The 25,673-nt window shown below is 49.9% G+C and overlaps 1 protein-coding gene across 14 annotated transcripts in view; it reads left to right on the top strand.

The window, feature by feature from the left end:
* SUN1 (Sad1 and UNC84 domain containing 1) overlaps positions 1 to 25,673 on the top strand; it is a 55,135-nt gene that overhangs the window by 8,635 nt on the left and 20,827 nt on the right. The window contains exons 2-14 of one of the 14 annotated variants that reach the window (XM_004451635.3): positions 5,721 to 5,817; positions 12,801 to 12,989; positions 14,611 to 14,795; positions 15,843 to 15,869; positions 15,974 to 16,159; positions 19,301 to 19,495; positions 20,007 to 20,090; positions 20,340 to 20,450; positions 21,846 to 21,944; positions 22,459 to 22,552; positions 23,092 to 23,150; positions 23,277 to 23,422; positions 23,849 to 24,088. In XM_004451635.3, the coding sequence (XP_004451692.1) occupies positions 5,741 to 5,817; positions 12,801 to 12,989; positions 14,611 to 14,795; positions 15,843 to 15,869; positions 15,974 to 16,159; positions 19,301 to 19,495; positions 20,007 to 20,090; positions 20,340 to 20,450; positions 21,846 to 21,944; positions 22,459 to 22,552; positions 23,092 to 23,150; positions 23,277 to 23,422; positions 23,849 to 24,088 (1,692 nt within the window). In that variant the 5' untranslated portion in view covers positions 5,721 to 5,740. The remainder of the gene's footprint in view (positions 1 to 5,720; positions 5,818 to 12,800; positions 12,990 to 14,610; positions 14,796 to 15,842; positions 15,870 to 15,973; positions 16,160 to 19,300; positions 19,496 to 20,006; positions 20,091 to 20,339; positions 20,451 to 21,845; positions 21,945 to 22,458; positions 22,553 to 23,091; positions 23,151 to 23,276; positions 23,423 to 23,848; positions 24,089 to 25,673) is intronic. The other 13 variants (XM_004451637.3, XM_004451638.3, XM_004451636.4 and 10 more) reach the window with 13 other exon arrangements.

Genomic DNA, 25,673 nt, shown 5'->3' with positions numbered 1-25,673 from the left:
GTCACTTGGCACCTGCGGCTCCTCGGGTCGGCGTGCTCATGGCTCCCGCAGGAGGGGCAGTATTGCCTGACGGGCTGACGAACGCTCATCTTCTTCCCCTTGCACCCTAAATTTGGAACTCCTTCCTCTCTGGACTGCTTTCCCTGCAAGTAGAAGAGACCCGACCTGCGTTTGAAATAGTTGACGTTCCTTGGGTCAAAACAAACTAGCAGCTGGTTGGGTGAACGATAAGGAACCTGCTGCTCTGCTTTTCATGGTGACTTAGATCCGGCTTTATAATTGACTCCTGCGTTAAGTCGTCCTGTATCTTCCTTAGTTGCAGTTCTAATTATGTCTGTAATTAAGCATGCTTGTTAAATTGAGACCTTGCGGTTCATTTTGTGGAATAGGGCAGAGTGAGTGTGTCATGGATTGGGAATCTTAGTTTAGGAGATGAGGGCTACCTGAATTTGTGAGAATAAAACAACAGGTAGCCTCCATCAGTAGTGCAAAAGCTGTCCGGACCCCACGGGGAGCGAGAGGCCCTCCCCAGGGCTCTGCCTGCTTTGAAAACAAAGCAGTGCTTTGTCTGTTTGCTTTGTTTTGTTCTTAGTCATTCTGTTGAAACTTATTTTTAATCAGTATTTTTGGAGGATGTGAGCTACATCTAGAATATGAAAAACAGTTCAATTGATTGATTTCTCTACTTGCTGTTTATGCTATAAACCTTTTTTTCAAACTTGTAAGTAGTCACCTTTAGCCTGCTACTTCCCATTTAGGAGGACAAAGCATTATAAGGGGAGTGTAAATAAATTGTATGTATTAACTTTACAAATAAATGTAATTGCTGATCTTAATTATTCCCAGTTAGGAAATGAAACAGCACTGACAACTGTTCTGATTAGGTGAGAAATAATAAGAAGTGCTTTGAATACATTTTGAGAAAGAATAGAGACACCCAAAGACATGTGACCTTATTGCTTTTGTAAATTCTTGTTTCATTTTGGGCATGATTTTTCCAAGTGTGCAGGGATTGGTGAGGGAATCCAAGAGTATTTTTAGCTTCACGCCCAAACAAGCAAGGTGCAGAGAAATTAGTCCTCCCTCTTTTATAGGAGTATGCACAATGTTCCTTTGTTCTCCAGGTGGGTTTTAGTTCCTAAGAAGCATAACGCATAGCTCCTGCCCTCAGTTCAGGGTCTCATTGGAGAGAATGACTCATTTGCAAGTAATAATTACAACCTGTGTTCGGTGAGGACTACCCGGGGCCCTCACATTGGCGCCTGACTCAGCAGGGGAGGCAGGAGGGTCCCAGTGCCCTTCTCAGAGCTGTACCTCAGAGTTTGGGGTCGAGTAGACCAAGGGGTGAGGATGGGGGTGGGCTCGCTTTTGGTTGAGGCAGTTTAGTAGAAAAGTTGGTTTTTGCATCATCTGAATCACCACAAATACAGCCTCTGCAGAAGTTGCAGTGGTTGACCAGCAAACACTGACCTTCCAGGGTGGGGTTGTTGGAGCGGTGCACGAGGAGCGGCGGCCGCCTTCTGCTCGCCGTCTGGTTTCTCTCTGCACTTGGTAGCACGTCCTAAGAAAAGATTGGGACCTGATTTTTTTAAAGGACCATTGGAGTTTTCTTTGGTTTGTGCCGTTGGCTTGAAGTGCTGTCAAAACCCCATCTGCCCTGTAATTTTTGAGATTTTTCCAGTTATGTTTTCTAGATTATTACTAGATTAGTATAGATGTTTTAAATGGTAAAGACAAGTTATATGTACTGGTAAGATTAAAATCCAGGTTTTGACCAAAGCATTCAAAAATAAAAACTGTACTTTAATTTTCCTCTTTCCCATGTAATGTAAATATTACATTAGGTAATATAAGCCCTTGGTGGAATCTAAGGAAAAACCTGGTGTAACTTAAGGAGAATCTTAACACTTATTTTAAAGAAACCCTGGGAAGTTTTCTCTCTAAGGTGTGCACATTTGTGAGTTTGAAACCAAAGTTTGACCCCAAACCTCTGCCTCTGCCCAGGAGCACTGGTTTGTTTGCTTCTTTGGCACCAACAGAAACCAGATCGAAAGGGAAATCACTGTCTTTCTGACAGCCTGGGGGTGACAGTGCTTTCTTATTTTTTTATAATTGGTTTTTTAAGAGGTACTGGGGATTGATCCCGGGACCTCATACCTGGGAAGCAGTGCCCGCCCCTTGAGCTGCAGCACTCCCAGCAGTGCTTGCTTTCTCCACCTGGAGGTGACGCTCCCAGCGCACCACACTTAAGGGGTGCTCTGCGGTGGGGAAGGGTCTTCCTGTGACGTCCCGGGCAGCGCTCACGAGGGAGGCTGTGCTCCCCGAGGGAGGCTGTGCTCCCGGAGCGGCAGGCTGTGCTCCCCGAGCGGCAGGCTCCTCCTGGGCCTCCCCTTGAGCTCCGCCTCAAGTCAGTGGAGTGGACCTGCCCCCCCCCCCCCCCCCCCGCGGGCAGCTGCGGGCCTTGCTCCAGCTCCTGCGCTGAGCTGGTGTGAAGTCACCCAAGGCACTCCGGCTGCCGGGAGGGACAGGAAAAGCAGGACATTTGTCTGCAAAGCGTTGAAAATTATAGCTTCTTTCCAGCTGTTTTGGTGTCTTTGGAATGTCTCAGTCTGTTTTTTACTGAGCACTTGCATCCTCTCTGGAGTATGGATGCAGATCTATCTTGGCTGGGCACTGTGCCTCCAGGGGGCAGGACGCTGGCAGGAGCCGTGTTCCCTGATGTGCCTTGGTCAGCGGAGACACCAGTGGGGGCGAGAGCAGCGTTCCAGAAAGGCCGAGGACTAGCGTGCGCGTCCCTGAGTGCCGTAGAACCAGTGTCCTCGTGGTGTCAGAGCCGCATGTGCCTCGTGGGCCTCCGGGCTGCTGGGCTGGGCCCACGCTGCACTTGAGCCGCTGGCCCGAGTCTCAGCAGCCTTGTGTCTTTATTTGGGGCAGGGGTGAGGAAATCTTCTAACCTCAGGGATTGCTAACCCAGAAGAAATACAAAAAATAAAACATAGGCTGTACAGCTTTATCCTTCAGAATACTTACATCTGACATTTGCGTATTTTGTCACCTGCCAGGCACTGCTTTCCAAGCACCATTTCATATGATCCACTTGAAAACTTTATTGTGCTTTATTTCACCCTATGATTTTATTTAACACATTTTATAGAGGGAACATGTTGAAATGTTCTAAATCCAGGCCATGGTCTATTAAAGGAGAAAGAGGAAGGAGGAAAGGAGGGAAGAAGGGGCACGGACAGGGTGGCATGGTGGCGGGGGACCAAGCAAAACGTCTCAGCCAGAAGGTGCAAGCTGCTCGGTGGCCCCAAGGGCTGGGGGCGTTCGCCAAGCCGCCTTGCGGAGGCTTCTTGTGAGAGGCTGTCTCGGCCTCGAGGCTCTGCGGGTGTGAGCACAGCCCTCAGGGGGCTCCGGGGAGTGGCCAGAGCAGCACGGCCTGAGGACCCGGGCTGAGGAGGCTGGCAGGGCCAGGTGGGCCAGGCACCCTGACTCCTCACTTAGAAGTTTTAGGAAACAGAAAAGATGGTAGATCTTAGGCTTCGAAGCATTTCAAGGGAGAACATAACCTTAAAAGTTTACATGCTGTAAAGACAAAATTGTAACAACAGTAGGAAAAATGAAAGGCATGCAGTCGACGGTCACCTCTCACGTCTGCGTAGGAGTCCCCTGGCCCGCCGCCTCCTCCCCGGGAGCCTGCCTGGCCTTCCTGTCCTGGCCGGTGTCGGGCCATGGCCCCTCACGGCCCCTGCGTCTCGTCCAGCAAGCGTTGTGCCAGCTGGGTTTTGGCGTTGTCCCTGTAGGATCTGTTTTAAGTGTGGTACCGCTGTCGCTCCCCTTGTGCCTGGGGCTGGCGGGCAGGACCTGCTTGTGATTGGTTGACTTTCTTCTCAGAGCCAGGGGTTCTGTTTTTCACACAGTTACGGCACAGGGCCGACAGTGTGGCTTGAGGAAGTGGGCACAGCTTTGTCGTGTCTCCTTGATGGGAGAGCAGTTGGAGCCGCATGCCCATACAGCGCTGGTCCAGTGCCCTGCTGGAGCCCGAGAACTCCTTTGGTGGTAGAAATATGAGGACATGTTTCTGAAATAAAAGGAACACAAAGCCGGTTCTTGCCTATGTCCTCATTACCAGACTCTGGTAGCAGAGCCAAGCAGCCTTTAAGTTCCTAAGCCTCTGCTGATGCTAATGGTTGAACAGTAGGTTGAGATTATTTACCAGAGACTTAACAGCTTTAATTTAGGGTTTTATGGTGGCAAATAATGTGGCGATAGTCTGATATTAAGGTGCAGAATGACTTTGGAAATGAAGTTAGGAAGTTTGGTTTTTTCAGTGAGTAAGTAACAGGGGACCCCAAAATTAGTCAGATATGGCTAGGAAAGCGCAAGAAGGGGATTCTTACCGTCCTTCCAGCGTTTTATGGCTGCTTGGTAAGTGATCGCTCAACCACCAGTGCAGCTGGAGCCCGGGCGGCCCCCACGGAGGCCCACAGGGCAGAGCGGCCCTTCTCCGCTGCCCTCCGCTTGGCTCTGCTCACATCTGGGTCACGGTGTTGGTTGCCGTGGACAGCAGGGAAATCGAGGCAATTTAACAGTCATTAAACCACATGCAGATCGCATAGACAAAGTTACTTTTGTTTGCAAAAGGAAGTGTAAATCTACGTTAACTCAGAACGCAGACAGGCTGGAGTTACACCTGCTGGACGTGCGCTCCAGGTAGGCTGGGGAGTTAGGTGTTCTTGAAACGATGGAAAAGTATTGGAATGTTTTTTTTTTTAATGTAAGAGTTCTGTGTGGTTTGTTGAAATTAGTAGGTATGGTAAGTTTTCATATATAAACAATAGTCTATTTCTGTAGGTAGTTTATTTTTAAAAGAATATTTGGATTCTTTCTGTTAAAAAATATGGTGTGAATTGAAGTACTCTAGGTTTAGTTTATATAGCTCATTTATACATAAGTATTTTGCCCCGATGTCCTTTATTTTTAGTTTTATATCCCTTAGATTTTTCAACAACTGCTTATGATTCATGTCACTACTATGAGGACTTTTTTTTTAAAATTTGGGGTGTGTGTGTGAATATTTTTAGCCAGGGGAGAGTTTGAGTCAGTCCAAAGAAATCTCGATGTCAGCCTGAAAAACAATATATACAACATTTTTTAATTAAAAAGAAAACAGTGTTTTCTTTTGGGAAAAAGGAAGAGTTGTCGGCGTTTTAAGCTTGTCTATCCTGATTCTTTAAGCTTGTTTTCTGATTCTGAGATGCTCGTGCGCACTGTACTACCTGGCCAAGTCTTACAATGCTTGCTGACCTCAGGCTCAGGAGTCATACCATTTTGGTTAATAACAACAAAAACTTACCTCAGAAAAATGAGAACACATTACCATCTAAAGGAATTTTAGAATGAATTTTGAATAGAGTTCTGAGTTACTTTCAGTGTGTGTTTCTGAAAGTGCCCAGTTTGAACAGTTCTGAGTTGTGACATCCGTGCTGGGGTTGCTCCTGCTGCTTCTGCTTTGGAGTGTTACTTTAGAGGAGAAGTGCTGGTGGATTTCTACCTGAGCGAGCTGCACTCCTTACCCGTCCGCAGAGCGCCTGGCCCTGGCTTGGCTGCCAAGCTTTGACCCGTGGCGTCTCGGTCTTCGCACGTCCCTGACACAGGCTGACGAGAGCAGAGGGGCATCTCTGTGTTTGCTAAATTCCTTTTTTCTCCACCTTCTGCAGTATGCTCTGAGGTCGCGGACATGGACTTTTCTCGGCTCCACCTGTACACCCCACCCCAGTGTGTGCCAGAGAACACTGGCTACACGTACGCACTCAGGTGAGTGTGCATGGGCGTGCGCGTTTGTGATCGACACACCCGCCACTTTAAGGCCACCGAACCCAGTGGAACTCGAGAGCACTTGTAACCGGGCTTGGCTTTTAAAAGCGAAGGAATCTGTAGACCTGGGTTGTTCCGTGACTGCTAACTGCCGCCCACAGCTGGCAATGGCGGGTTCTTCCTGAGCAGGGCGCCCAGCCCTGTGCCCCGAGCCCTGTTCGCTGGGGCTCCCCCGATGAGTCATCCTGGACCTGCTGCTTCAGGCCCCACCCGCAGCGGCTGTGATTTCAGCCGCAGCCTGTGCTCACGGCTGGAGTTTCCATTGATAGTAATGGGCTGGTGTTGTAAAGTTAACAGAAATAACCTGGAATATGATTTGCCTTTTGAGAGGAGGAATTTTGAGGATGCCCAGGATTTAACTTTTGTCAGGTGCTGAGTTCTTTGTTTTTATTCATATTCTGAAATACTGAAGCTTGCAGCTTGAAGTTTGAGTTTGAAAATTTGCTGATTTACACTTTACATTTGTCATTTATCAAATGGACTGGATGACTGAAGTGAAACAGAAGTCTCATAAAATTACGGGTTAATGCCAAAAGAAAATATGCTGTTAGATTAGCTGTGATTTGATCAGTGGTTAGGAAGATGTTGTGCTCCTTGGCCGGTTGTGTGAGGCACACACGGGAAGTGCCCCTGTAATTTTTCCCTAATGGGTTATCTTCTACAGGGTAAAAATGTAATCGAAACCTTAAGTAAATTGAAAGCTGTTTTAAGAAAAACACTTTTTGACATTGTTTGTCAAATCTAACATTACTGTTTTTATTCATGTCTAGATAATGTCACACTTTGCGCAGTGGCGCACTCTTTGTTGAGTGCTGTTAATGTTTTAGTATGAAATGAGTGGGACAACTCGAGTAAAACTGTTCCTTCATCTGTATTGAGCCTAAGAACAGTTATTCTTGGTAATTTATTTTTAGCTTGTATAACCTATTTTGAAAATAATTTTAACAGGATGCCTATGTCTAGATCTCTACATTGGGAAAGCAACACTGCTAATTACAGTAAAATCACACCCTTCCAGAGTTAGCTGTGTGGGTAGATGTGAACTGTGAGGCAGGGCGCGGGCGGGGCCGGGGTCGGCAAGGTTTTCTGAGCTGTGTTGGGAGTTTCCAAGTCTGAAGGTACGGGCAGAAGTGACCCGAGAAGGGTTAAGCAAGGGGCGAGGTAACCGGGTTTGTACAAAGTTCTGCAGTGTGGAGGCCAGCTGGGACCCTGTTTGGGGGACTGCTGAACGTACGAAGTGCGAGTAGCCTGGGGAATGTGGGGAGGAGGTGACAGCGGTAGGAATGGGGTTCAGGAGGCAGTGGAGGGGCCCTGCTCATGGTCGGGTGGGGGGAGCTTCAGGAGACGGGGTGGCACGCACGTCTTGGCTTGGGCAGCAGGAGGACGCAGAAGGCAAAGAGGGTTGAGAGAGGGTGCTTCAGAAGAGGAGACCGCGTGGAGAAGCGAGGTGTGGGCTGAGGTTAGAAATCTGTCACCCACTTGTGCCTGCTGGGGCATAGGGAGAAGAGAGCCCAGAATTAGGAATGGCAGAGCTGACGAAGAGAACGGAAAGGCCCAGAGACGGGAAACTATGAGGGTCCTTGCTCAGGAGGGCGCCCCTAGAGGAAGTCTGGCCTGGATGGGTGGCAGGTATCTGGGCTCTGGGGCAGCTTCAGCCCGGGGCATCCCCTGGGGGTTGCAGCTCGGCTCTGCGCCCTCCGGCAGCAGGCGTGGGGGCAGCTTGCAGGAGGGCCTGGCGTGGCCCTCTTCTCCTGTCCTCGCTCTGCTCCTCACCGCCTCAGCTGGTCTTTGAAAGTTCTCTTTGCCTCCCGGCTCTGTAGAAGCCTGGTTCTCCCCTGGGGTCTTTGCTTCCCCTGCACCCTCTCCCCAGAGCCCTCGGGGTGCCCTTGCATCTCACCGAGCCCCCACCTCCTCCTCGTGGCTGCTGTCCCTCCTGGGCCATGCCTTGTGTCCGCAGCCCTGCAGCCCCTGGCCGGCTCCTGTCAGGACCACTCCTATCCTCACACTTACCATTTCAGTAAACACACAAGCACTTTCCAGCACCCTGCTCATTCTATTTGCTCAATTCTAAAAAACTTTCTGTTATGGAAGATGTCAGATAAAGTGAGAATTTAGAGAATAGTTGTAAGCCCCTGTTACCCTATTATCTGGCTTCAGATTCCAACACGGGCTTCTGGGACTCTCCCCTCCCCACTGGGTTGTTTTGAAGCAGAAATCTCAAATATTGTGTCATTTCTTCAGTAAGTATCTGTCTGTCTCTGAAAGATGTTTTAAATACAGCTAACCGAAATACCAGTAGCACCTTGTATTAGGGTTCTCTAGAGAAACAGAATCAATAGGAGATACAAAGTAAATACTGTAAGATTTTCTAAAATTCCCTCATGTGATCGTGGGGATGCACAAGTCCAGATTCTGCAGGGAGGCTCCCATGAAGGTCCTTGATGAGTTCCCAGGAGATGCTGGCTGTCCTAAACTGAGCTGGAAAATTCTCTCTGAATGCTGAAATCCCTTCCCCTTTTATGGCATTCGACTGATGGCATAAAACATCACTCATTGCTTGATGGCACTCTCCTTGGTTGATTATAGATGTAATCAGCCATCTCTGCAGTCAACTCACTGGTGATTAAAGTCCACAGAATGTCGTTGTATTGCATTTAGCCCAGTGCTTCCTTGACCAGACAACTGGGCACCATTAGCTGGCCAAGTTGACATGTTAGCCTAACCATCCCATACCTTAAAAAAAAACAAAACTAAAGTGATTCCTTAATAAATCAGATATTTAGCCAATGTTCCTATTTCCCAGATGCTCAATATTTTTTTTTCCAGTGGATTTTTAAAAAGATTTATTTATTTATTTATCCCCCTACCTCCACCCCACCCCCGCAGCGTGTCTGTTCTCTGTGTCCATTTTACTGTGTGTTCTTTGTCCACTCCTATTTTGTCAGCGGCTTGGGAATCTGTGTCTCTCTTTTTTTTTTTTAAAAAAAGATTTATTTCTCAATCCGCCCCTCCCTCATTGTCTATTCTCTTTGTCTATTTGCTGTGTCTTCTTTGTTTCTGTTGTTGTCAGCGGCACGGGAATCTGTGTTTCTTTTTGCTGTGTCATCTTGTTGTGTCATTTCTCTGCGTGTGCGGCGCCATTCCTGGGCAGGCTGCACTTTTTTCCAATCTGGGCGGCTCTCCTTACGGGGCACACTCCTTGCGCGTGGGGCTCCCCTACGCGGGGACACCCCTGCATGGCGCGGCACTCCCTGTGCGCATCAGCACTGTGCGTGGGCCAGCTCCACACGGGTCAGGAGGCCCGGGGTTTGAACCGTGGACCTCCCGTGTGGTAGGCGGACGCCCTAACCACTGGGCCAAGTCCGCTTCCCCTCCAGTGGGTTTTTAAAAATCAACCCAGGCAGGGCCCACACATTACATTTGGGGGACTTGTCTCAGGTCTCAGTCTGAATGTCCTGTAAGTTGGTAGTTAGATGTGGAAGTTTGTCCAGTGTCAGTTTTCTTGGGCTTTATGTTTATTTGTATGACTATGTCATAGACAGTACTTCCAGTTATATAATAGCAGGCGGTTTTCCTCCTTTTGGAGTTTTAGGGTCAGCGCTACAGTTTGATGCATTCTGACGTCCTGTCAGCTTTTCACCCCGCAGATGTGGCAGGCAGTGGTGGCCGCTGCCTGGTCTCTCTTAATCGGGGGGAGCTCTTCCGAGAGGCCCTTCAACAGACGCCCTCAGCTGCATGCTCAAACTCTAGAGGCGGAGTGGGCTGGGCTAGAAAGCATCTGGTTGGGAGGTGAATTTTGCCAAAAGAAATGTGGGGAAAATGGCTGTTGGGTGAGCACACTATGCCGTCTGCCATAGAGGCCAAGAGGAGAGAGAGTTTAGGGAAAAAGGGAGGAAATCTGCCGAATCCAGTGTTGCTGGAAGGTCAAGACCAGGCCGGACATGTCCACTGGACTGAGCCCCACAGAGGTCCACGGCCCCCTAGCAAGGCAGCTGGAGTCCGTGGTGGGAGCAGGAGTCGGGGTGCCATGGAGCAGGAGTCGGGGTGCGGTGGGCTGAGGGCCAGGCTTTTGGTGACGATGTGGAGGCAGTGAGTGCAGCAGCTTTTCCAGCAAGTCTGGCTGATAAGGCCAGGGAAAGGGGCCTGACTGGGAGGGGCCATTTTCTTTTGTTCCCGGGGGGAGCGGGAGGGTGTGGAGAGAGAGGTGGGAGGTATGAAAGAGAAGCAGCCGCTGACAGCGGAGGCTTCAGGAGAGTGGGGCGCAGTGCAGGACACACTCCGGCTTCAGGCTTGCTCTTCCCTGGGCAGGAATGAAGGTGATGGAGGCGTGGATGTGGGCGAGACTGTAGGCCAGTGTTGGGGAGTTGAGGCAGTTCTCTGAAGGTTTTGAATTTTTCCTGGAGGAAAGCAGCAGAGCCGTGCAGCCTAGAGAGCAGGAGGTGGAGGAGGAGAGGGTGGGGTTGGCAGAGGGGGCGAGAACTGTGAAGTGCCTCCCGAGGGCCAGGGGAAAGGTGGGCACCACCCAGGTCGCCAGGCGTGGCGAGGACGGGGGGTGGGATACCAGTTCCCTGGCTTCCTGGAGGGTCAGGTGGGCTGCGTATGGCCCAGCCGCTGGGCCTGAGGCTGGTGGTCCGGGCGGTTGAATCTCGGACAGGAAAGGCGTGAAACTGCTGGCCTGGAATCCGTGAGGCGGAAGAGCCACCCGCGAGAGGCCTGGAGTGAGGGCGGCGGCATCGGAGTCCCAGTGCGGTTTGAGCCGTTTGAGCCGAGTGTTCCCGGCACGGCCGCTGGGACTCGGGGGCTGAGGGGGCTGTTCGGAGCCTGGGGGCTGCCGGCCCTCAGCACGGCCGAAGCGCCTGGCCTCTGGCCCCTTCCTGCGGGCTCTGGCTGCTTTGCCACGTCCCCCCAGGACCTTTGAGCTGCGCAGCGATGAGCGCCCACCTCAGCCCTGTCTGGGTGGTGGTCCCGCTGCGTGTTGCACCTGCAGACCACTGCCTGCTGTCCTGTCTGGCACCTCCTTGTACCCTGCCCGGGGGAGGACTTGGCCCTTGATGTCCCTGCTGGGATGCTGGGTGTTGGTTGGATCCGGGTTAGATATGTGCTGATTTCTTCCCGCCTTAGGCATGGAGGGGGCACTTGGGCTGCAGTGCACGGAAGCCATGCCCCGTCGGAGTTGGCAGAGCCCTCTGCAGTCAGCCTGTCCGTCGGAGCAGGGGCTGGCACCAGACAGGAGACTGGCCTGAGTCCTGTGGTCAGTTCCTGGTGGAACTAGGACGAGAAATTGAGGACGTTGAGCCCAGCTGGCCCTGTCAGTCCCTTCACCCTCCCCCTTTGCTGCTCGCCCTCCTCCCCACCACATCACCACGACATGAAAGCGCCCTCCACCCCTTCCAGCCCCAGAGTTAGCCACTGTTGTTAGTTGTTGTCCGGGAAGAGAACCTTCCAGATCTTTTCTAAGCTTTTACATATGTAGGTGTAATAAGAATATGTGGTTTTGCTTTGCAGTTTGTTTTAACCTAAGTAGGATGAGACTAGAATATTTTTCCCTTTTGATAGTCTACCTTGGAGGTCTGTCTGTGAAGGTGTACATAGATCATTATGTTTTAAGTTATGTGATGCATTAGAAGCATATCACAGTTATTTTTAACTTCTTAATGGTTTGACTGACCATCGTCTGTTGTCTTAGATCTGATAAGTTTGTGAAGAATATGATGCTGAGGATATCTTTGCTATGTGAAAAACAAGGTGCAGTGGTCTGAAGCCCGTCCAGTTTTCTGAGCTGCCCTGGTCACTGCTGGTCTGAATCCTGAGCCCAGGCCTCTCCCCACCGCGGGCCGTGCCTCCACAGTGTCTGCTATCCCTCGGGGTGCACGGTGCCCCTGCACCAGGCCCTCGGCTCTGTTTCCAGCCACCACCTCAGCTTCCCACCTGCTGCCCCACCCCCAGGTGCCCCAGCATGCCAGCTGCTCTGCTTGTGCCCTGCCTGCGCGCCTGCCTCGTGCACCACCTCTTGTCAACCCAGGGGCATGCTCAGCTGTTGCTCTCTCTCCAGCCCCTTGACACCTGCCTCCCCATAAGGCAGAACCAGTAATCCCCTCCTCTCTTTTGGGGCTTGGCACTTACTTTTCTTGAAATACTCACATTACACTGGTTTTTCTCTTTCCTCCTAGATTATGAGTTCATTTCCATCTGTGCATGTGGATTCTTCACTGGTGGGCACCATGTAATTGATGTCCAGATCGGAAGCTCTTGAGTGGGGAGGGTTGCTGTGCTGCTAGAATTCTGCTGAGGCAGCCGAGCCTGCCTGGTGATGAGGAGATGCCTCTGGTTTGGAAATCGTGCTAGCAAGACCAAAGGAGTTGAGATAATTACACAGAACTTTATTGGAAGTGTCTTTTCTTTGTCACAAATTCCAAGTGCTTGTTTTCTACTTCATGGAGAATTAAGACACAAAATAGCCTGGATAGTTGAGTCGCTGTGGTTTTTCCTTTTTTTCCGTACACTGATTCAGATCCTGGGGCATTGGTTGCCTTTCACAGGCTCTGCCCTAGTCGTTGCCTTTTCAGGGCTGGTGACCACTAGGAAATTGTGTCCTGGTTTACTTAGTGCTGGTGGGGTTCCCTGTGGGTGGGTCCTCAGGAATTTAGCCTGTCCTAAAGCGCTTCTTACTTGGGTAAACTCTAGGTTTAATTCCCAGGTATCTGGAAATTTATTATTTTGCAAATACATATGAAGTGCAGATGGCTAGAGCAGACTGAGCGCGCCTCGGTTCTCACTGCTCTGTGCACCGCTTGCTTCTGCTGCTTGTGAACTCGGCGTGCGGCTCCCAGGAGTGAGGCGAGCTGCCTCTGCCCATGGTTGTTTGGGGTGTTTGAGAAGCGGCACGGGGAACATTCTCTTTGATGAGCTCTTTTTCCTTCTAGTTCAAGCTATTCTTCAGATGCTCTGGATTTTGAGACTGAGCACAGATTGGATCCCGTGTTTGATTCTCCAAGAATGTCTCGCCGTAGCTTGCGCCTGGTGTCCACGACATACACCGCTGAGGGTGGCCAGGCCGCAGACTCTCGCTCCAGTGCCCACAGCGCGGCTGCCTCCCAGGACCAGGCATCCAGGTGCACACTGCTTTGCTTGTTTTCCTGTAACCCGTGTGAGGACGTGTGTGCTTGTACCTGCAGTCACAGCTTTGGGCATTGGCCCTGGTGTGCGCGGAGCGTTCAGCACTGGCGCTCTGCACAGTGTGGGTGTCAGGTTCTCTTTCTTGTGCTCTCAAACTAGAGAGAGAGACAGCTGACAGCTCACCGCACACAGCTCTGTGCCCAGCTCCAGCGTTCACAGCTAGACGCACTGGGAAATGACCTTCAGCTGTCCTGCCAAGTGTTGGCGCCAGGGGAAGTCTCTGCAAAGCCACCACATGGGACTGCAGATGAAGTCTGCGTTGTCGGCAGTTTTCGTCTGTTTATTAGAATGTGCATGTCAGTGGGACACACAGTCTCGATGTTTCCATGTATGTGTGATTGTCATGTTTATTTGATCTCTGAACCCTTTGTGTACTTTATTTTTTTATTTTTTTAAAGATTTATTTATTTATTTAATTTCCCCCCTCCCCTGGTTGTCTGTTCTTGGTGTCTATTTGCTGCGTCTTGTTTCTTTGTCCGCTTCTGTTGTCGTCAGCGGCACGGGAAGTGTGGGCGGTGCCATTCCTGGGCAGGCTGCTCTTTCTTTTCACGCTGGGTGGCTCTCCTCACGGGCGCACTCCTTGCGCGTGGGGCTCCCCCACGCGGGGGACACCCTTGCGTGGCACGGCACTCCTTGCGCGCATGAGCGCTGCGCATGGCCAGCTCCACACGGATCAAGGAGGCCCGGGGTTTGAACCGCGGACCTCCCATATGGTAGACGGACGCCCTAACCACTGGGCCAAAGTCTGTTTCCCCCTTTGTGTACTTTATTACCACTTCTGTCCCCAAAAAGGAACAAAAATGTGGAAGGATCTTGGTGCTATTTAAAGAATAAAAGTAGCAACTTTACTTTAGGTTGCTCCCTTAAGAATGCATTTCTTTCCCTCAAGAATGGGAGTGGGCAGCTAGTAAGGATGGTTTGTCTTGGTGACTGAGGGCTTCCTGTTGATTCAGACACAGAGAACTCCTCAGAACCGCCCGCTGTAACATGGGACGAGAGAAGCCCTGCTTTCCCGTCACCTAGTGCTGTTCTGGCCAAATGGAAGTCTTGCTCACACGGTCACTTCCTCCACATTGTTTTGTGTGGTTGCCGCCTGCCTGTCTAGCCCACAGCTGATGCCCTCGCAGGGGTGAGCGTCCTGTTGTGTTTGCCTCTGTGTCTCCAGTGAGACGTCGATTTATAACGTGTGGCACTGTGATGCAGGCGTCAGTCACGGCCTGCACGTGCCGGGCTCAGTGCAGTCCATCCTCACGGACTGGGAGGGAGTATGGGAAGTGTGTATGCTGCTCTTTTTAACAGTACTTTACTTTTAGGTCAGTTCTTAACCACTTTTGGGTCATGGGGCCCAAAATATTCAGAAATAGTCTTTGGATTGTACAATTTTAGGGAGAGTTTATAGTCCCCAATCCTTTTTTAGATTTTTAGATGTTTCACTACAGCAGAGGAGACATGAGAAAATGCTCTGCTTTAAAAATGTTCTTTATCTTGTTAGTAAAATCTAATTCTGTATTTACTAGAAAAATTTTATAAATTTGCTTCTTACTCTTTTCATTTTAGAGCAGCAAAACAGCGCAGAAGTGCAAGCAAACCGGCTTTTAATATAAACCACGTGTCTAGGAAAGTGGCATCTTCAGGTGTCAGCCAGAATAGCAGCCGCAGTCTTCAGGATGCAGCGTCTCTGCGCCCGCCCGTGCTGGATGAGTCTCTGATTCGTGAGCAGACCAAAGTAGACCATTTCTGGGGTGAGTTCATGTGAGAAGAGAACAGCAGCTTCAGAGTACCTGTACTGAGATTAAGGACCTCCAGGTGGGAGGTGGCTCAGCTGATTCTGGGAAGGACCAAGCAGCCCTTCTGCCTTTTATGGCTGGGCGAGTGCCAGGGTGGGTGCCAGGGCGGCTTGCGGCCCTTCTCCATGCCTGCGAGCAGGAGAGCAGGGAAGTGGCTCCAGTTGGTTATGCTAATGGGCAGTTCATTACCTGGGCGTCTGGGTGAACATTTAGTAATCAGGTAGGAATGTGGTCATCCTTCTTCTAGCTGCATTACTTTCATAGGACGTATTTCAACGAAAGTCCGTGTAAAAATTCACCAGTACAATTTCAAGTTCTGGAAAGCTTTAAGCACCAGGGCAGGCAGACCAGCTGTTTTCATTTTGAGTCATGAGAAGCATGCTGGAGGTGTGGGTGCCGGAAATGATGTGGTCTGAGAGTCGCCAGGTTGAGGGCAGCAGCAGCGTGCTGTGTCCTCACTGCTGAAGATGCGTGCTGTCGCAGCGCTGCGCAAAGGAGGCGTGGAGGCAGCTGCTGGCACGGGCCCAGTCGTGCTCTCCTCGGCCCTTCTGAGGCAGATTATTTAGATTAGTTCTGGCACTTTGAGAAGCTTTGGCATTTGTGTTTGTTCTATCTTGCTCAACTAGTGAAAGTAATTACCAAACAACAGGTGAAGTGTTTGCTGCTAATTAGGAGGGTGCCTCCTTGTATAGGAGTAATGAGAAAATGGACTTTCATCTATTTCATTTTCCTTCTTTCACCTGCCTCTCTAGGTAAAAGAGTGTACGTGTGTGTATAGGTATATGTAGATGCTTTCCTCAAAGACATGCTTTCACTTTGAATCCAAAAGTGTTGGCCTGGGCTGGAGAAATTTCCATTACTTCTAGGCATTTTAGGAAATAAATCTTGACCAATGCCATAATGCTGATTTACTAACAGTTGTAACTGTTACGTTTTTCTGACGGTTTGCTCTGTTTTGATAAGTTGAACTCAACAACACAAATGTGTGTGTTTTTTTTTTAGGTCTTGATGATGATAGTGATCTTAAAGGTAATTATTTTAGTCCTTTTTCTTCCCCCAACTCTTCAGAATGTCAGTCTTAGTGGCTGTCTGCAGACTGATTAACCAGTTCTTCTACTCTTTGGAAACATTAGGTGGTGGCCAGGCTGTCATGCAGGGGAATGGAGAGCGTGCCTCGGGCGCAGCAGAGATGGCCACGCGCAACGGCTACACGTGCGACGCCTGCAGCCTGCTCTCTGAGCGCAGGAGGGTCTTCCAGGCACACTTGCCCACCCACGGATTGTCCTCAAGGGTTTATTCTGGGGACAGGGCTGAGAAACGTAAGTTGCACTCTTTTAAAAGTTAGAAAAGATTTACTATCCAAATGCTTCCTTTTCTTTTTATAAACTTGGTTTACGGGTCTTCGTGTCAGCACCATTTCTATCAGGCACTCGAACTCAGAATTAACCTTTAAATGATTAAGGACACTAAAAGCTGTCTTTGTTCTGACTTGCTCCTGTAAACTTTGACTTTGGGCGAGCAAAAGAAAACCTTCAGTTCAGTGGCTCTCGCAGTGCTGCAAGCTGTGCAGCCGCCTTCAGATGGGCCCCTGTCTCACAGCAGCACGGGTGCTCTGGGGCTTGACAGGGCGGTGGCCTGCCTGCCGTCCAGTGTGAGAGGCCCGAGCACGTCTTCTGTGCCGGTGAGGGGAGAGGAGGACCCTGAGGGCAGGTCTTGGACGGGGCACGCGTATCCTGGTTTTGCTTGTGGTGATGGCAGCCGTTTGCTGAGAGCCCGTGAGGAGACGTCCCTGCCTCGCTCCCAGGGAGGCCCGATTCAGCTTGCACGAGGTGCTCGGGAGGCCTGTGGGTGTTAGAAGCTCGGTGCTGCCTGAACCTTCCCAGGCGGGCTTGGGGGCTTCTTTGCAGGCCCCTACGCCCTGCTCTGAGGACCAGCAGGCTCTGGGCCTGGACAGTGGTGGGTTGAGCACTGCAGGGCACTGGTGCCCTTTCCAGGCTCCGCTTCGTGGCTACCAAGCTGTCCCTGACTACCTGGCTTCCCCTCAGCAAGGTCTGGTAGCCAGCAAGGAGGGCTGTGGCCCTGGGATGTGGCCTGTGCGTGGCGCAGGTTGCACCCTTCTCATGCTGTCGGCCTTGTCCAAGCCGTGGTCTACTCGGGACACAGGACGATGTGGCCTAGGCCGGCCTCCTGCCACATCTGCCTCGTGTGCCTAGTGTGCGGCGAGTGGTCTTCAAATGACTGGATTTGCTGTGGTGATGGGCAGAGCAGGACTAAGAACTGTTTCCCTTTTAGTGTCTTATCCTTGGAGCTTAAAGCTTCTGAATTTGCTGCTGTGTTATTGACATTCTTAACTATTAAGTTAAAAAGTAGAAAAGCAAAACAGAGGAGAGAGAGTTGGTAGAAAAAAATGTTACGTGAAGGTCCTTTATTGTTTTCTGGATTGCGTCTTGCACCTTCGTGGGTATCGATGCCGCGTCGCTGAGCCCTGCCCTGTGCTGATGCTCCCGCTCAGCCACCCAGCGGCCCTGAGCGCCTGCTTTTGTCCCCGGTTTGCAGAAGAGCACTCCGAGGCTTAGCTTGTTTATGACGCTTGCCGGGAAGTGGGGGACTTGGAAGGAAGCCCCGGGGGTCGGGCCCTGGCCTCCGCTGAGGTTGGCCCTCCGGGGACTGTCCGGCTGTCGCGGCTTCGCTGGAAGCTCTAGCTGGGTTGACGTGCCTTTTTCTTAGTGTGAGAGCAACAGTAACTTGGCCTAATAACGGTGCTCCCAAATGAGCGAGTGTCCGTAGAAGTCCTCGCACTCCTTCCTGGTACCTACCTGGTGAAGGCACGTTGCTCGCTTGCTGCTCTCAGCTTGGCAATGTGGGTGGGTGCCCTGACTCCCTCACACGCGCCTGTGCTCACTCGCCTCTGAGGAGAAACCTGTCACGTCTTTATTTGCTCTGGCATTTGATTCTTATGACCTCCCTTACTATTTCAGACTAAAACAGTGATTTGAAGAACCAACACTAATTTATTATTTGGAACAAAAATATTATTTTTCTAATAAAAGAGTAAAATACGTTTGTTAAAGAACATTTGAAAATTACAGAGATGCACCAGGAAGGACATTACAGTCACCAAGACAAGCACGCGCGGTGCCTGGGTCTGCCCTTGCCTGGCTGTGCGGCCGGTGGCAGGCCCTGCCACCCGAGCTGTGGTGCGGCCGCGCCTGACTGACTCCCTCACCCCCGACACTCCTTTCCTTCCTGGATCCTCCTCGTGGTAAACGTCTTTCAACGGTCCAGGGAATAAAGCCTGTGTCTGCTCTCTGCCCGCCTTCCAGTGTCCCTTCTAGAGGCCCCTGCTGGCAGCGGGTGCCGGGCGCCCTGCGTTCCTCCTGGAGCTGAGTCACACTCGGGAGGTGAGCCCAGCCGTCGCAGTGTGCAGCGCCGGGCAGCCGCCGCCGAAGTCTTCTGCCTCCCCGCACCCGTGGGAGTGTGCAGTTCTGCTTTCATCTTTACTTAAACGTTGTTAACATTTATGTGGCTTCTGGTATTATATTTGTGGTTGTTTCACTTTATTTAATTGGTTTTTTGAAGAACCTCCAGGCTTTTCGCATTGGCATGCTGTTAAGAACTTTTTTTCGGTGTCTTTCCTTGCATATATGATTTCATGTCCACATCTTTCTCTGGGATGATAAACTAGGAGTAAAAGTAATGTGCTGGGGAGCAAGTGTGGCTCAGCCACCTGGCTGAGCACCTGCTTCCCACATGGGAGGTTCTGGGTTTTGGTGCCTCCTAACCACAAAAAAAACGAGTAAATGATACAACCAGGTCAGGGAGCCGATGTGGCTCAGCAGTTGAGCACTGGCTTCCTACTACGAGGTTCCAGGTCCAATCCCCAGCCCCGGGACCACAGAAAAATTTATTTTTCCCTAGCAACTGTGACTTGTATAATATTACCCTACACATTTAGGTTAACAGGAAAACTATCTTGTATCTTCTGAAGCTGCGGGCACTGTTTAAAAGCCCAGGGCTGCCTGTGCAGTTGCCCGCTAAAGGGACATTTAGATTGTTCCCGTTTCCCCCTGCCACGAGCGCGGTAGCAGAGGCTGGGTCTGTCTCCAGGCTGGGCGGGCAGGGTGCTGGGCGAAGTTCACGGAAGGAGTGGCTCTTGGTGGTCCTAGGTGTTGTAGCTGTTAGAGTGAATTACCTCTGATCTGATGTCTTGGAGAAGATTGCCCTGAGCGGTCCTTGGTGCTGCGGCCTCCGTGGAGCTGTTCTAACCATCAGCATTTCCGCAGGGACGGGCTCTCCTGCCTGCTGGTCATCCTTCTGGCAGGGCCGAGGCATCGTCCCTCTGCCCTTTTCCATGTTGCTTCAAGTTTGTCTGATATTAATAATTCGGCTATCTGAATTTTCAGGGGAAATAATGTTGGCTTTGTGGGAAGAAATAACATGTATCCACGGTTCTCCAATAGGCGGTGCATCTTTCTACGTGAATAGGATTTTGTGGCTGGCCAAGTGCACGTCGTCATCGTTTTCATCATTCTTAGTTCAACTTGTCCAAGTGGTTTTAATGAAGCTCAGTTATGAATCAGAAAATAAATTGAAAAGTTATGAATCAAAAGATTGTGAATCAAAGAGCTATAAGTCAAAAAGCTATGAATCAAAAGGTATTTAAATATTTTTTTCCCTCCTTTTCCACCCAACAACGCTTTCAGGGCGGAGAAAGCATTGGTATTTCTCGCGTGGCGCGCGCTTCCTCTTGCCCTCTTTCAGCTGGCTGTCCTGGCTGGCGGTGGCTTTGGATCTTTTTATTAAGGGAGCTTATGACGGTTTTAACGTGTTCTGTATGTGGTTCAGTTTTCTGAAAGTTGGTCAATGTTTAAACATTTTTAAGTCATTTTTTAAAACTAAAGGTTAATATATACTCAACTTTTGATGCTTATTTTTAAAGCAAAAACAGTTTACTTGAATGGTATTTAGAATCATAGTTCAAAAGTTTCTAAAAGGCCGGTCTGTGTACTGTGTAGGCCAGGTGGGCTTTAAAACGGTGTTGCAGCGCCAAAGGCCTGTGGCCGGGAGGGGCGTGCTGGCCTGTGCTCCTGCAGTGCACTTCTGGTGTCCAGAAGCAGGCGAGCGCAGCATGGGCGCACTTCTCAGCCTCTTTTGCGTGCATTGCAGCTCATTCCATGCACTGTGGGAGAAGGAATCTGGGAGAGACCCTCGGAGAGGACGGCCACCTCCTTGTGAGCGGGGAGCCGCGTTGTGAGTATGGCTTTTGCTCTGCCGGTGAATTATAGCTTAGTGGCTAACCTGCTTGAGTACCATGGGCCTCAGTAATCAAGATGTGCTGCAGAGACCCTACAGAAGAGCAGCTAATAGCAACCAGATGGCATTGGCTTTGTATTTTGCATGATTGTATCATTTTTTTCCATACTGCTCTTATTGTGCATAGTTCAAATTGACAAGGTTTTCCTGTTTGTCAAATTAACTGCTTGTTACCACAACCAACAGGTGATGACGGTAAAGGGAAGAAACTGCTTGAATCACATACAGCCACCCACTTGCAGTCTTCAAGGTCAAAAAGGGTTGCAAGGACCATTTGGCACATCTTTTCTTATGCAGGTTGCACTTTTTTTGTTTTGTTTTTTATCGTATTATTTCACAAATGCTTATTCCTCCTTGTTTTAGTTTTTATTTGGAATTCAAGCTTCTAAAGTCCTGCTCATTAGAAACTGACAGGAACAATATTAACACTTGTTTAAAATACTCTTAAAAGCATCTTTGTAAATTTATGTAGTACAAATTAAATGTATGAAAAGCAGCTTTACGACATGACATGAAAAGTTAGAAAGACAGGAGCCAGTATGGCTCAGTGGTTGAGTGTTGGCTTCCCACGTACGAGGCTACAGGTTCAGTCTCCAGCCTTGAACCTAAGGCAGACATGGCGCCGAGGCCGCACCGTCCCCTGGGGCACCGCGTGCAGCCGAGGCCGTGCACCGTCCTCTGGGGTGCTGCTCCTGAGCACTGCCGTGTGCGCGGCCTGGAGCATTGTCGCGTTAGTGGTTACTGTCTGTGTCCTGAGAGTTCAGAAGATAGGGCTTTATATTTTAAAAAGTAGATGTTTTCTAGTTTATACCTGCAAATTTCTTGGTAAAGGGGGTGTCTTTTTTTATAGACATCTTCCTTGGTTTAAGCTGAGCTTCAAAAATAAAAGTATCCCTTGGAAGCAGAGCCGATGTAGCTCAGTGGCTGAGTGCCTGCCTCCCATGTACAGGTCCTGGGTTCAATCTCAGGTACCACCTAAAAAAAATAAAGTAAGTGTCCCTTAACTGTTTGAATATAAAACAATTGATTTAAAAATCTTCTTGAACTGTATTTCTCCATTAGCCATATTGGAACTTTTTTCATAGTTTTAAGGCCAACACACAAATGTTGAATTAATATGAGTATATAGCTTTCAGCAGTTACTCTTCAAAAATGAAACAAAATTGACTTCATAGGCAGTTTTCTACCTTAAATAATGTGTGATGCTTGATATAAATTGTTTATTGTGTCTTACTCTGCCATCAAGTGGTATACCATTTATCATTTCAAAATAATTTACGTTTTGGTCTTTCTGTGAAAATTATCTCAGGGTGTTAACTGCTGGTACTACGGGACTTTAATTTACTTTAAAATGTTGCATCATCTTTCCAGTATAAATTCTGCTAGTACCAACTGCCAATATTTGTAGGGTAGCTTCCAACCAGCCCTTCCTCTTCTTGTATTTTACAAAGGGATATCTGCATTTTATGTTTTACGTACTGCAAGCAGATGTGAATGAAAACTATCATGCTGATATCAGTGAGCATCTTTCTTGTAATAGTTTTTTTTTCCTCTTCCTTGAGGAAAAGAGACTGACTGACTAACATGAGTGAACTTTGGTAAATTTGATAGCAGTAGGAGTTTCTTGTGCTGTGAGTGGGGAGGACCTGTTTTCTGAGTGTGCCCCTCTTGTACACATCCTGTCTACTACAGGTTGCTTTTTGATGCAGACACTGCCAAGGACTGGCGCTGCAGGACGGCGTGTGTCCGCATCGGTGTTGTCGTGGCTCTCCTGGGCCGTGGCTGCTCCAGGTGGTTATTGGCTCCCCGTGTCGGCGCTCTCCGGGGCTCTGGGCAGTCACATTCTGACGCACAGCTCACTAACCAAGCCAGCATTCCACTCTAGGTCCACACGCGCTGGGCCTTTGTGACCTGTCTCAGATGTTCCTTGTTACCCAGAGATGCTAACATGCTCTGTCTGTGGTTGCATGGGCAGGCTTTGTTTCTCTCGTGTAGTCCTTGGCTTTGCGTAAGTCTAGCTGCTTGATTTTAATGTAATTGAGAATGCATGGATTTGGCATTTCCTCTTTTATATCTTGTTCTACATGTTTTTCACTTTTTCTTTTGCTTTGCGGCTTGTGTTCCTGAGGTGAGGACTAATTAACATCTGTAGAGAGCATTCCCCTAACTTCATCTTAATACACTTTTAAAACGTCTTAGTGAATTTCCTTGTCCTTCTGTCTTGGCCTTCCCAGAAATGGCCCATTTTAGAAGTTCAGCTTTCCCAAGAGCATTTCCTTAGAATGTTTGGTACTTTCTCTTCTAGGGAAGGCAGTCTCTGCAGTGTTTTGGTGGCTGGGGACTGGATGGTACCAGCTGGCTGCTTTGATTTCCTGGCTGAATGTGTTCCTTCTTACAAGGTAAAGACCAATGTGTCATGTCTTCTTTGTGCAGTGAGGAATTGTGTGCTGGTTGTAGGATGCCACTCAATTTACTGGTTTACGATGTAGTTATAGTTTCGTGCTGTTTTGTAGTTTGATAGTAATCTTATATTTGAATACCCCTTTGTATGTTACAAAGTGCTGTCATATTCTTAACTAGTTTTCATTCTTAAAGACAGAAATGTGCAGAGTAAGCGACCTGTTTCAGGTTACACAGCGGGAAAGGGGTGTGGTTAGGCCTCCAAGGTCATTTCCAAGGCACCAGGCTACCTCTGTGGGGCAGAGATGACCAGGAGGGGCTGTTCAGCTGCCTCCGGGGGCTCTTTGGTAGCACACGGCGCGCACTTAGGGGCGGCCGGCGCCCCGCGCCTATAGGAAGGTACTCCTGTAGGTAGGGACAGGGCTGACTGCAGCTCTCATGTTGCGGATGCCCTTTTTGAAATGGGAGGGGGGCATACAGAACAGTGAACCCTCCCTTTTACTTTCCCCAAGTTAAATGTTTTCATTTTTATTCCTAGGTGCCTTCGAAATATTTGCAAGTTTTTATTCTTGCTCATTGCGCTATTACTTTTACTAGGTAAGTAAAAATATCCTGAATTGCTTTATGTGATACATGTATCCATGAAAATAATTGGAGCCTTCAGGTACATTTTCTGAGAAAAAGCGTGGGCATGCCTGTAGAGTCGTCCTTTCTCTTCCGTAGGTGCAGGCCTGTCGTGGTGGGGCCAGGGCGGCTCCCTCTCCTTCTTGCCGGTGTTAAACTGGACAGACACGTTCAGGACACAGAGGGCGGCGGGCCTCAGGGACGCCCCCCGGCCTGGCACTTCCCACCTGGACCAGCCTCTGGAGGTAACCAGGAAAAACTCTCTTATAGGCGCTGCCGAGGTTTTGTCTTCCTAGTAAATTTACATACTACTGGTGGATAGTTTAGTGGGGGTCCCTGGTCTGAAAAATATTTTAAATACTTTAAATCAGCAAGTCTTATAGCCCCTTAAAGATTCCATAGTGATTCAAATAATGCATATTTAAGGTAATCTCATTCAGTTATTTTTCACTTTTCAAAAAAGCTATGATAGTATTCATTACTTTGGAAAATATAGAAAGTGCAACAAATTGAATAAAAAGCACCAGTCAGGGTGGTGACTAACAGGGAACAGTGCATGTTTTCCTTTCGGGAGTTTGTGTCACTGTCGTTGAGGTCTTACTGTGCTTGAGCCTATCTGACTGCTGGTTTAACTCCCCCTGGCCCCGCCCTGGGGCTTCTCACCATCTCAGGGTGACGGTGAGGCTCCCCCCTGGCGTCGAATGAGTGAGGTGGAAAGGCAGGTGGCCTCTTTGTCTGGAAGGTGTCACAGCCACGATGAGAAGTTCAGAGACCTGGCAGCCTCCCTCCAGCGCCTGCAAGCACGAGTCGACCAAATGGACGGCGAGAGCAAGGGGGTGCAGTCATTGGTGGACCGTGCGGTGGGGCAGCGTCTCCAGGAGATGGATGCCAGCGGGCTGCTGGGCGCCAAGGTGACCTCAGGTGTCCTCAGGGCCCAGCGGGAGCGCGCGACCGTGTGGAGGGCAGGCTCTCGGGTCTCCCTTGCTGGGAGCAGGGTGGGCGGGGGGGGCATGGCAGGTGGGATTCGGGGACTGGGGTGCCTGGTGGGCACCGGGAGGGGTCTGAGGTATGCTGCGGCAGTAGGGAAGGGGTGGCAGCTGGGAATGGAGAGGGCTGTGGAACGCTCACAAGATCACGGTATCTGCTTACACCCTGTTCTCTGAGTTGGGTCTGGCCTGTATTTTAATTTTTGTAAATGCTCTGAACATAATTCAACAAGAGCTCTGTCTGCCCTTTTATGGCACTGTCAGCATTGATTTGACAAGTTCAAATACGTGGTCTGAAACTACCTCAAGGTTCCCTGTGGAGCTGCATGCCCATACATAAATGTCTCATTTATTTGGTATTTTTGAAGAAAAAATTGTTAGCTTTTTCCCTCAAAACTGATGTTTGTTTCTTAAGTTCTACAGTGATTTAACTTAACTATTTTAGATTGAAACCTTCAAGTATGCCACGAGTCCTTGTCTCCCTGGTGTGGGTCTCCCTGGAGTTCTCACACGTGCGCAGAGCCAGCTCTTGCTAGCTGAGGGCCATAGGCCGTGACCTTGACCCTTCTGTCCCCATCACCAGCATCTCAGCGGCTTCCCTGGGGGTTGGGTTCTTCCCTCCAGACCTCTGCCCCTGGAGCGGGAGGGCACCTTGGAGACTCCAGGCTGGTGAGCCTTTGAAGGGGCCCCGTTGCACCTCCCGGGACCTTCCTAGCCCTGGGCCTGGAACCATCCCCTCCTCCAGCCCGCCGCACTGGTTCTCCCGGTGGTCCTGGTTCTGGTTCTCCCCGCCCTGCCCTTTGGCCCCAGGTGGAACGTCACCTGCCCCTGCAGCGTTGCCTTGCTCCAGTTCTGTGTCCCACCATCTTATACTTCCTAATTCCTCTAAAATCAGAACAGCATTCACCACTCTTGACAGTTATTGTTTAATTCCCGACCCACTCACCCCTGTTAGGTACCAAAATCAGTATTTACCGAATGGAAGAAAAAGTGACATTATGCACATCAGCTGTTGCTCCGATGTCCTGTGCTGCCGGCACCTGGGGCTTCTGAGGGACAGAGAGGCCCTGCCTTCCCTGCCGGCCCTGCCTTGGAGCGGGTGCCTGCTCGAAGGACCCTGAGGGCTCGGTGGGCTCCTCTGGCAGTGCATGTCCCTTCTTGTCAGGTGTCCTGCTTCTTGGGCCCTGAGAAGTGGGGTCCTTGTGCTGGTGCAGACCGCGTCTGAAGCAAGAGTTAATAGGCTTCAGGGGGCACTCCTCAGGGGCGTGGCGCGCCTGGTGCCTGGAGCCGTGCAGCTTGGGCCGGCGAGGGCTTTTGTGCACTGTTAGGTTCTCAGCCTTGGGAAGCACTTCATCAGCTGGGGAACAGTGGCATAACTTTTGCTTTCTGGCATGTAAAGTAATGAGTGATATGTTTTCTTTCTGTGACAGTTGCTTGGTTTCTCAGCCATGAAGTAGAGATGGTTTCGTAAGAACCAGTTCATATGGTTTGTTACGATCATTCTCTTTCT

This window comes from Dasypus novemcinctus, chromosome 23, assembly GCF_030445035.2.
Source record: "Dasypus novemcinctus isolate mDasNov1 chromosome 23, mDasNov1.1.hap2, whole genome shotgun sequence".
NCBI classification, from domain to species: domain Eukaryota; kingdom Metazoa; phylum Chordata; class Mammalia; order Cingulata; family Dasypodidae; genus Dasypus; species Dasypus novemcinctus.
Note: the sequence above shows the minus strand (reverse complement) of the source record. Positions and strands in the feature narration are given on the sequence as shown.